The sequence below is a fragment of the Penaeus monodon genome, chromosome 40 (genome assembly GCF_015228065.2).
Source record: "Penaeus monodon isolate SGIC_2016 chromosome 40, NSTDA_Pmon_1, whole genome shotgun sequence".
NCBI lineage: Eukaryota > Metazoa > Arthropoda > Malacostraca > Decapoda > Penaeidae > Penaeus > Penaeus monodon.
Window position 1 is genome coordinate 12,900,726 of NC_051425.1, and position 10,000 is coordinate 12,910,725.

At 34.9% G+C, this 10,000-nt stretch overlaps 2 protein-coding genes across 4 annotated transcripts in view; one reads left to right on the top strand and one right to left on the bottom strand.

The window, feature by feature from the left end:
* Nucleotides 1–3,089, top strand: part of LOC119598169 (voltage-dependent calcium channel gamma-7 subunit-like) — a 42,266-nt gene extending 39,177 nt beyond the window's left edge. The window contains exons 4-5 of the mRNA XM_037947807.1: nucleotides 219–361; nucleotides 1,208–3,089. Coding sequence (XP_037803735.1) covers nucleotides 219–361; nucleotides 1,208–1,315 — 251 coding nt within the window. The 3' untranslated portion in view covers nucleotides 1,316–3,089. The remainder of the gene's footprint in view (nucleotides 1–218; nucleotides 362–1,207) is intronic.
* A 1,501-nt stretch (nucleotides 3,090–4,590) lies between these two features.
* The window catches only part of LOC119598170 (sortilin-related receptor-like), a 44,185-nt gene continuing 38,775 nt past the window's right edge, over nucleotides 4,591–10,000 (bottom strand). For all 3 annotated transcript variants that reach the window (XM_037947810.1, XM_037947809.1, XM_037947808.1), the window contains 5 exons: nucleotides 9,663–9,797; nucleotides 8,867–9,138; nucleotides 8,299–8,489; nucleotides 7,972–8,169; nucleotides 4,591–6,668 (listed from right to left, as the gene is read on the bottom strand). In XM_037947810.1, the coding sequence (XP_037803738.1) occupies nucleotides 6,604–6,668; nucleotides 7,972–8,169; nucleotides 8,299–8,489; nucleotides 8,867–9,138; nucleotides 9,663–9,797 (861 nt within the window). In that variant the 3' untranslated portion in view covers nucleotides 4,591–6,603. The remainder of the gene's footprint in view (nucleotides 6,669–7,971; nucleotides 8,170–8,298; nucleotides 8,490–8,866; nucleotides 9,139–9,662; nucleotides 9,798–10,000) is intronic.

Consider the following 10,000-nt stretch of genomic DNA (forward strand, 5'->3'; position numbering starts at 1 on the left):
AGTCTAAGTATCTCTATCCCACCCTTATATCCTCCTCTGACATAATCCTTTTAAAATCTTTATATCTCTCTCCCTCCCTTATATCCTCTTTCAGACATAATCCTTTTCATAATCTTTTATTTCTCTCTCCCACCCTTATATCCTCCTCAGACTTAATGCTATTTCGTAATCTGTACTCCACCCCCACCCCATAACTCTCCATCTGTTTCCTTCAACAGCCGGTTGCGCTCTGATTGTGATCGAGGTGGCAGTCACACTCTTCCAATACCAGGCTGCGAATCTACCCAGTCGCCACCCCCCTGGTTCCACTTGGCACTATGGGTTCTCCTTCATGCTGGCTTGGATCTCGTTTATTGGAGAGGTGAATGTTTTTTTATGTTTTGTTCTTGCAGGTTTTTTTTCTCTCTGTCTCTCTCTCTGTCTCTCTGTCTCTCTGTCTCTCTCTCTCTCTCTCTCTCTCTCTCTCTCTCTCTCTCTCTCTCTCTCTCTCTCTCTCTCTTATTCTTTTTCTTCTTCTCCTTCTTCTTCTTTTAGGAGGGGGATGGGGATGGGTGATTCATGTGAGCACTTGAATATGTTTGAATATAGATACACATGCATGTACATACACTTTTACATATTGGTACACAAGTATAAATGCAGAGACACAAACACACATAAAGGGTATGACATCCCTAAAATTTGACCACATTGTGAGCTATCACAAAAACACAGAAAATGTACACAAGTAAATAGAATTAAGTAGTAGTTGGTATTTTGGAAGTTTTGTAATACTTCCATGTCTCTCTGGGGACACCAGGGAGACATAAAACATTTTTGTTACCTGCCGGGGATACTCTTTAAAAAATCATAAATCACTACTTCCTAAAATATTACATTTCACCCCTTTGTTCATCTATTTGAGTCTAATCTTTAGTAATTTCTAAGTCACTGTGCTCCATATTTTTCTAAAATGCCCCTCCTTTCCACTACCTGTTCTGGGATAGCCTTTAGAAATTCTTGAGTTGCTGTACCCCCATCCTCCCCATTTTTCAGAATTGTCCTATCCTATTCCACAACCTGTTCTATAATAAGACTTAAAAAAAAAGTGTTTTCTAAACACCCCCACACTGAAATTATACAAAGATCTCCCTTATTCATAGGCTGCCGCTTTCTAAACACCCCTAACTCTGCACTGAAATTGTACAAAGAACTCCCTTGTTCACAGGCTGCCGCTGCCATTGCCTTCGGAGTGTGTTCCCGTAAGAGAAAGAAGGAGAAGGCACCAGACGACCAGTACGCCATCGAGGAGGAACCCACGATCATTGGCCGATAGAAAGTGCCATTTGAGGGAAGCGTGTTCTGATAGATTTTTTTCTTATTGGAGAGATTACTCGCCAACTGCAGTAAAATTGTGAAGACATGATATGCGACTTGCATGGAGGTTTGACTTTCGTAAAGGAGATTAACGGCGATTTACTTAAGGTACTCAATTTATGGTTCTACCTAGTGTATTAGTTTTGATACTTTTATAAAGTTTAGCTCCAAGTAATTCATTTGATGAGTCTAGTGTAGCTGGGAAAGCATTTTTCATGCAAACACTAGATCTGAATTAGCTAACATATAATAATTATATTTTCAAAATTCCCATGCCACTTGTGCAAAATGCACAAATTGTACCTAGAAATATTGCAACAGTATTTGCATATACAGGACAACCGAGAATATGCACCTGTAGTTAGCATCTTAAATAGACTTTATTTCTATTTAAGATATCACATGGGATATCTTAAATAATAAAAATATGAAAGTATTTCCAGCAAAAATAAAAATGACATCACAGTACTTGAATGAAATCTTATTACTGATATTTTTTTACTCTCAAATATTTTTTTCCATATATCTTGCAAACCAGTTATGGTTAAGCCAATTGAAATATTCTTGAAGGTCTTTTGAAATATATATAAAAAATACCCATTTCATACCAGTTAAGTATTAAAAAGGAATTAGTCTAATAATTTAAGTACACCGTCTTGAAAAATGTTAGGCACGCAAACCTGTTCAAATTCTCGCTCAAGAACATTTTGAACCTGTTAATCGTTAATATTGCTTTTAGCTGTCTGTCTGTACTTGACTTGCAACAGGTTAATGTAGTTCTATTTATGTTGTTCATTTTTGATGAGATCACAGTATGTTAAAAAAGTGTAACATGTTATTATTGTCCTTTATCTTTAATTTATAGTTACATATAATATTAATTTGTAAATAAGTGAACAAAGACAATTTATTGTAGCAGGTTTTCTTTTTTTTTTTTTCTTTTTTTAATGTTTTAAAGTAGTTAGTGATTTAAGATTTTTAATCTTCACTTTACACAACACGGAGAATCTGTAGATGTGTATATTTTGCATCTAATGTAGATTCAACAATTGTTTCTTTGTTTCCAACATACCAAAGGATATTTTAGAGAGACATCTATTAACACATGTTAAATATACTGAACATGTCCTGTGGCTAGTCATGGAGTCCTTTAGTATGTTGGTAACATTTCTTCTTTTTCAGCTCAGTTCATTCACCAATACCCCTTGTATCCTGTGCATATATGTGCGTTCCAAGTTCCATTTTTGTGACTACCAGCATTTACTAGGAAGTATGGATTCTCTTCAAGTATTCGTCCTTTTTTTATAAGTTTTCAATCAAAAGATATCATAATTTATAATAATGCGTAAGCTTCCACTTTTTTTTTTTTTTTTTTTTTTTTTATTGGTATAATGCTGGTCACTGCAGATTCTCTATATAATTTAAAGAGATATTAAATTATTGAAGTTATGATAAGAGGTTAAAAATATATAAATTTATATTAATCATTATCACATTGTAATAATTGGTCAAGGCCATCTTTACTGTCATGGTATAGTGTGAAAAATCATGAAGGTTCTGATGTGCAAACTTAACCATTTTCTTACACATGAAGTTGTGCTGTGTCACTTCAGTGGGAAAATATAATTCCCTAACCAAATACTTTCTGTCTTGAAACTTTCAATGTGTGTTCTCCATACTGCCATTCCCCTTCCATGGATACTGTTTATTACAATAAAAGACATTTACCTATCTGAAAAATCTTTTAATATGCATATATGTTTTGACAGGCATATCCACACATTCAAACATGCATGGAAAATAAAAGTAGATGTTACAATAACCCAAACTGGTATAGTCAGCAATTCAAAATGTGTGATTTGGTGCGGCTTGAAATATTTATTTATAGAATAGTCCACATGCCTTGCAAAAAGCCAGGGAAAGATGTCCATAAATATAACAAGTATGGCTGAATTTCTATTAAAAAGACTTGAGGATCTCTCTAGTAAATCATTATTATGAATACATGGCTGATGGGCTGCATTCTAGTGCTCCCTTTGGTCATAGGAGAATATTTATTTAAAGAATCAAAAATTTATATTCCTAATCATACACTTTAACTACCAAACTTTGCCACTGTAGCTTTTTATTGTGCTTACACATAAGTGGCTCTGCAAGTGCTTAGTCACCAAGGAGTCAGTTATTAGTCACACCTATCTCATGTGTTTACCCTTTTCCCTGATTTTCCGAGATTTTTTTTTATTATCTATATATATTAGTATTGAAATAACTTTCTAGCAATTATAATGTAAATATTTTTTCTATTATAATATTAAGAGCAACAGAAAAACATAAATTCAAAGAACAGAGAAAACAGGTGAGGTCTTAGGCCCTCCTTGTTGACTTCTTGGTGCCTAAGCCCTCATGGTGCCACCTGCTGCAATAAAATTCATAAAAATCTATTGAAGATAGTATATGTACCTGCAACCAATGTTTTTAATTTCTAACATTATAAGTAATACTATTACTCAAGAGTAATTATATAGAAAAAGTTCTCTGGCTATGTCTGAAAACAGTTTCCAAATTCTTCATCTTCTTTAACCTTTTATATCAGAAGGCCCATTTACTGTCACTAAGATAACAACAACAGAGCAGGAAAGAAGAAAGAGAGAGAGAAAAAAAAAACAGCTAGGAAGGTAGTTTAATATCTATAGGAAACCCACCCTTCATCCAGTTAACAAACTTTGAAGAGAATCAACATAAACCCTGATTAATTCTGGATTACTGAAAAAATAAGTACTTTTCTCCACTTTATTATCATTACATCTGAAGCAAATATACATCAACACAGTTCATAAGACTCATAATAATAACATCATTACTGGGTTTAACAATGGCATGCATGGTTCATGTCATCAATGCATTATTTTTATTTGAAAGTAATTGCATTGAGGCTGAACATGCAAATAAAGTATGAAAAACAGACAGCTGTTTGGATCCTTGGTATGGTTTATACTGGAAAGTGATATTTTACATATATGCACACATACATACGTGTGTGTGTGTGTGTGTGTGTGTGTGTGTGTATATATATGTATGTGTATGTATGTATATGTATGTATATGTATGTATATGCATATATATGTATATATGTATATATGTATGTATGTGTGTATGTGTATGTATATGTATATATGTATATATGTATATGTGTATATATATATATATATATATATATATATATATATATATATATATATATATATATATATATTAAGGAAGTGTCTCAGGCTCATTGCACATACTGTAGAGTTAGAGAGCACAGTTAACATGTACCATTACCAATTATCAGAGAGAAAAAAAAACAAGGTAACTCTTGCAACTTAAAGGGTGTAATTCAAAAATAAAATATTCTAAATTGCACATTGCCTTATTGTTAATACTACTAACATTTAACATAACTTTTATTCAAGATTTCATATTCAAATTCCAATACCATTGATACAGTAACAAATTTCTCTTTATTTGGACATACTTTCACATGAATAGCAAAACACTCTTCCGTGCTGATACAATGGAAGAAAAACCCACAATACAAAAACTAGATTTATTGAAAGTGAGACTACAGTTTCGAAATCCACCTGGATTCCATCTTCAGATCTGAAGATGGAATCCAGGTGGATTTCAAAACTGTAGTCTCACTTCCAATAAATCTAGTTTTGTATTGTGGGTTTTTCTTCCATACTTTCACATTCTTGATTTGTTGAAAATTGAAAGGGAAAAAATATCTGTCCTTTTATTTAAACTGATATAATTCTTCTTAGGGAATACTAATGCTTAACATGAAATCCACAAAAAAAGAAAATAAATAATAGCAAATATTTACCCAAACAAAAGATTTTCATTTACTCAAGAGTGAATGAGAAATGGAAAAAAGCAAACAGTAATGCCGCCTAGAACTATCCTCATTACCTTTAGGCTAAGATAATCTATTTATCACAACGTTATCACCGCTTTATACATTCCTTACTCTTTATAATCAGTGAATCAACATTTCACGGGAAAAACTTGCCTCAAGCAGAAAATAAAAGGAACACACTACACTTCTTAACACTATGTTCTTTACAAATTTGTAATTCTAGAAAAGTATCATCTTCACGGCTAAAGTAAGGAGTCTTCAAAAATGTCAAAAGGGGCAGGGGAAATAAAACTTAAAAAACATTTGACCTGAAAGCTAATCAAAAGATACCCTTTTGAACTCTGACATTGAGAACAAATGCCACCGAGTCCTGAATTCACTGCATATAAATTGGTACCTGCAACCGTGATATGCACTGAACGTAAGAGAAGGCTAAGCAGTGGAATTGTGGACTGTGGGGTAACTTGTTGCAATAACACTGAACTAACTAAATAGACATTCATAATTCAGGATATACATATAGTGTGCCTTAATAATTACATGAGACATCATAATTACTTTGACTTATTTGTTATTGTCAATGAAGAGTTTTGGGGAATGTCTGAATATAGTATATAATCTTAAAGAAACACTGACCTGTTGCATACCAAAACACATTAATACTAACTTCTTGTCATATATGTGTTATACTTTTTAAAAATTCTGTGAAAAGCGTTAACATACAACACAAGTATGTTATATATTTTTTAAAGGGGGTGAAGTGCATATATTACAGAATCATAACCGGTTATATGATCAACCTTAACTGTGAGACCAAAAGTTTGCATAAATAAAATCACAAGACCAACTGGATTATGCAAATAATGCCTGGAGATCTTGCCAATACCTATAAAATTCTGCTCTCTCTCTCTCTCTCTCTCTCTCTCTCTCTCTCTCTCTCTCTCTCTCTCTCTCTCTCTCTCTCTCTCTCAAAAGAAAAATGATAAAACAGCTTTGCCAAAATGGAATTTGTGAATCTACGGCACAAAAAAAGCTAAAGAAAATTACATACACCTCTTAGCTCTTTAATTTTGGGGTTACTACCAAAGGTCTCAGAATAAAAACTTTCACCTAACATTCACACTACTCACACCTCCAATGAACTAAATAAAACCATATTAGGATTTCACCGAGAGAACCAGCTTCACTAGTGTTAATCCAATACATCCATCACAATTGTAATATACATGTGAAACAATAAAGTAACAAAAATAGCTTATCACAATTCATCTTTGCCCTTCTTGTCCTCAAACCTGCTGTGGAGCCACTGCGGAAGATTCAGCAGCGAAAAACGCCAGACTAGGCCGACATCAGGCTATCACCAAGGGCTCGTCGTCGGAAAATCCACGGATCATGGGAGAATCGTCATCTTCGTCTGAAATTGGAGGTTCAAGTCTCAGGAAGAACTGGGTAAAGACAAATGCTCCTTAATGCAAAATGATTAATGTTTCCCTCTTAAAGAGTTATTAACTAACTGATGTGGAGATGGCAAGACATATATGCCATGTCTACTTTAGTTTATTAATTTTGTTTACATACAGATGGCTTCGTAAGAGCTTAGTACCAAGAAGCCCATTACTATTCCTACGTATCTCACCTGTTTACCCTTTTCCTTTGATTTTGGATTTGTTCTATTTTTTATTCCTAATATTATTGTTAATAACATTATAATGACCATAAATATCAATAATAATAATACCAGTATCATTATTAACCCCTTTGATCCGGGTGACGTCACCATCACGTAATTTTAACATCTGGCTCGAAGGGCAGGTGAACAAGCCATCACCGGAAAATCTGGCTGCAGGCCGGGTGATGCAAACCTGCCATCGTAAGCATTTCAACTGAAGGCCGAGGTGAAGGGAAAAACTTACCACGAATGCACAAACCTTTTCGGAGGTTAATTACACTCATTTGGCCATTCTGCATTATTCCTATTGATGTACGAGTGTGGAATGTAATGTCCATGAGCCATGACTGGAAGAGCCAGCAGCTCCATGGATGTCATTTCTATGCTCAACATTGTTTTCTTGGATGTATTACAGAAAACTTATTATGAACATTTTTTTTAAATGATACAAATAACAAAGTGCTACATATTTTTCTTTTTCTTGTACTGCTTTGTAGCTACCTAGAGATGATATGTAGTCTTTGCAAAGAAAACAGTATATCACCATCTGGATAATGCAAATCAAATAGCAAATATGGACATTACGAAATTGCAAAAAAGCTAAAAACGCTTGTGTGAAAAAAGAGGAAATAACAGGTGTGAGCCCCGCCTACAAGCTGTGCATCCGGCAGAGCATCTGCTCATGTAAGCCTAATGCCCGGAATTTCGGTCATGTGATTGCGGTGGTGCAACCAGATCTAAGGGGTAAATATCATTAGTTAAAACACTTTTTCCTAAAATTCAATGAATTGTGAAAAAGGGTGAAGTCATGTAGTGCATACTGACTGACCCCTTGTGAAGCCATCTGTACAAAAAAACATGAACAGTACAGGTAGCCAGCACCAAGACTTCAAATTTTGTATATAAAGGTTAATCAAGCCTCACTGTTGCTTCTTCTATATTCACATTTGGATTCAAACTGAACTGCAAATACAGGAAACGGAAACTAGGTTTTTTTCCAATTAACTGAAAAACTTCTAGAGAGAATTTTATATAACTACTGACTTACCCAAGTTATGGTCCGTGGTGATGAGCGTTGTCCCTTGAGAGCGATCATAGTGGGTGTTTGCAAAGGTTAAGAAAGACCTTGCTAAGCGTCGATGTCTGACTCCAAGTACCCCTACAACCACAATTAGCGCCACCACGACCAGGAACACGGATATACCGACACCAACCACACTGCCTTGTGACAGCACAATTTTGTCACCTGGTGAATAATGAATGAGTGTTAAAGACATGAGCTAATTTCAACTTTAGCCTAGTATTTTCCATCTTCCATAATATTAAGATTCAAGGAGTACATCATTCGACTTAACACTTTTACATAACACTTTACCTATGGGTTTCTCCAGCCTTATGGGGTGTGACTGTGGTGACAGATACCCATCAACATCTTTGTAAGCCACAGTGGCATAGTAGATGACTCCAGGTGAGAGGCTATCCACTTTTACAGGAGGGGTACTGCATGGATGGGCAGTAGCATCACTCATGTTCATGTTCTTTGAGACATAAAGGACATAGGAAGAACTGCAAACAAGACCAGAAAATAAGGTAATTCCTGAGAATGCATTACTTATCAAATATTTAACAAAACTTTTACACTATATTCAAGGAGCATGTACATTAGGAGCTAGCTGTATTCTTTATGGTTCACTTTATTTCAAGTGCTGCTAGCTATTTTTGTTACTGTTAATCAACTGAGAAAATATCCAAAGATAGCTTCATTGCAATTCTATATGCATTTCCACAAAGATGACATCTTTCCACTATCAGGCATCCTTAAAATGTGACAGCTGTCTACTATGAGACCTTGCAAACTGATAGCTATCTATGAGAACTTACAAACTGACAACTGGCTACTATTTGATCTCTTCACAATCTAACAATCTTTAATAGAACCTTACGTCTGGTTTGTCATTTCCTGTGGGAAATTCCTGCTCCTTTTCCAGAAGAACGAGTTATCACTTGGGTTGTAGGTGAGCTCATATGGCGGGGGGATCATGGGACCATTAATGACAACAGGTGGAGTTGGACGGGCACTGGGCTGCGAATTCTGAACGGTGATTAGATACTTGCCACCCCAGTGTGATTCAATGGTGTGGGTCTGGATCATAGTCTTCTTACTGGGGAGCTCATAGTATGAAGTCTTGTTAAAGAGGACATCCCTGACTGTGAGCTGAAATAAAGCAATGTAAAGAAATATTCATTCAGGGATAAAATTTTGAGACACTCCGGGAAAAATTGCACAAAAACTATGATTTTCTATTTTATAATGACAAATTTTTTAGAGACTTCAGGATAAAATGCACAAAAACAATGATTTTCTATCTTTAATGACAAAATAAAATGATAAATTAAAGCAGTTATAGGGAGTAATTAAATTTAACGCTAAAATTCTGAGAAATTTTTTGAGAAAAATTATTTTCTTTCTTTTGATAAGGTAGATGAGAAAATGTCTATAGGATAAATGATCTTTTTTTATGAATAAAATTTTGAGATAAACTTCCACATCAAAGGTATAAAAGATGCTTCATTATTCCTTTCCTGCATCGAGGAAAATTACATATCGGACCCTTTTACCACATTGTACAGATCAAACCTCCACAAATTGTACAGATCAAACCTCAACAAAGTGTCATTCTGCTGAGTCAATTCCTGGAAAAGCATACAGATAATCCCAAAATGGACTCAGACACTCACCAGGTACTGCAACTTGTATTCTAAAAGCTGCTGACAGGCTGGTTCCCACGTGATCACCATGGTCTTGTTGTCGTGACTCGTTCTCTGGGCTTTCAAGTTCTTGGGTGGTGAAAGCGGGTCAGCGAGTGTCTGCACCTGTGATGTCAGAGACTTGCCAGTTAAGGGAATGTTTCTGAATGAAAGTAGTATTGGGGAGGGAAAAACAAGAATGTTTTGTAACCTAACCATGTACACAGTCTTCTTCACAGCATTTAAAACATAATATGGCACCAAAAATACTCTTGAAAAGTGAATGAAAATAAAAAATGTAATTACTAATATACACAGACACACACACA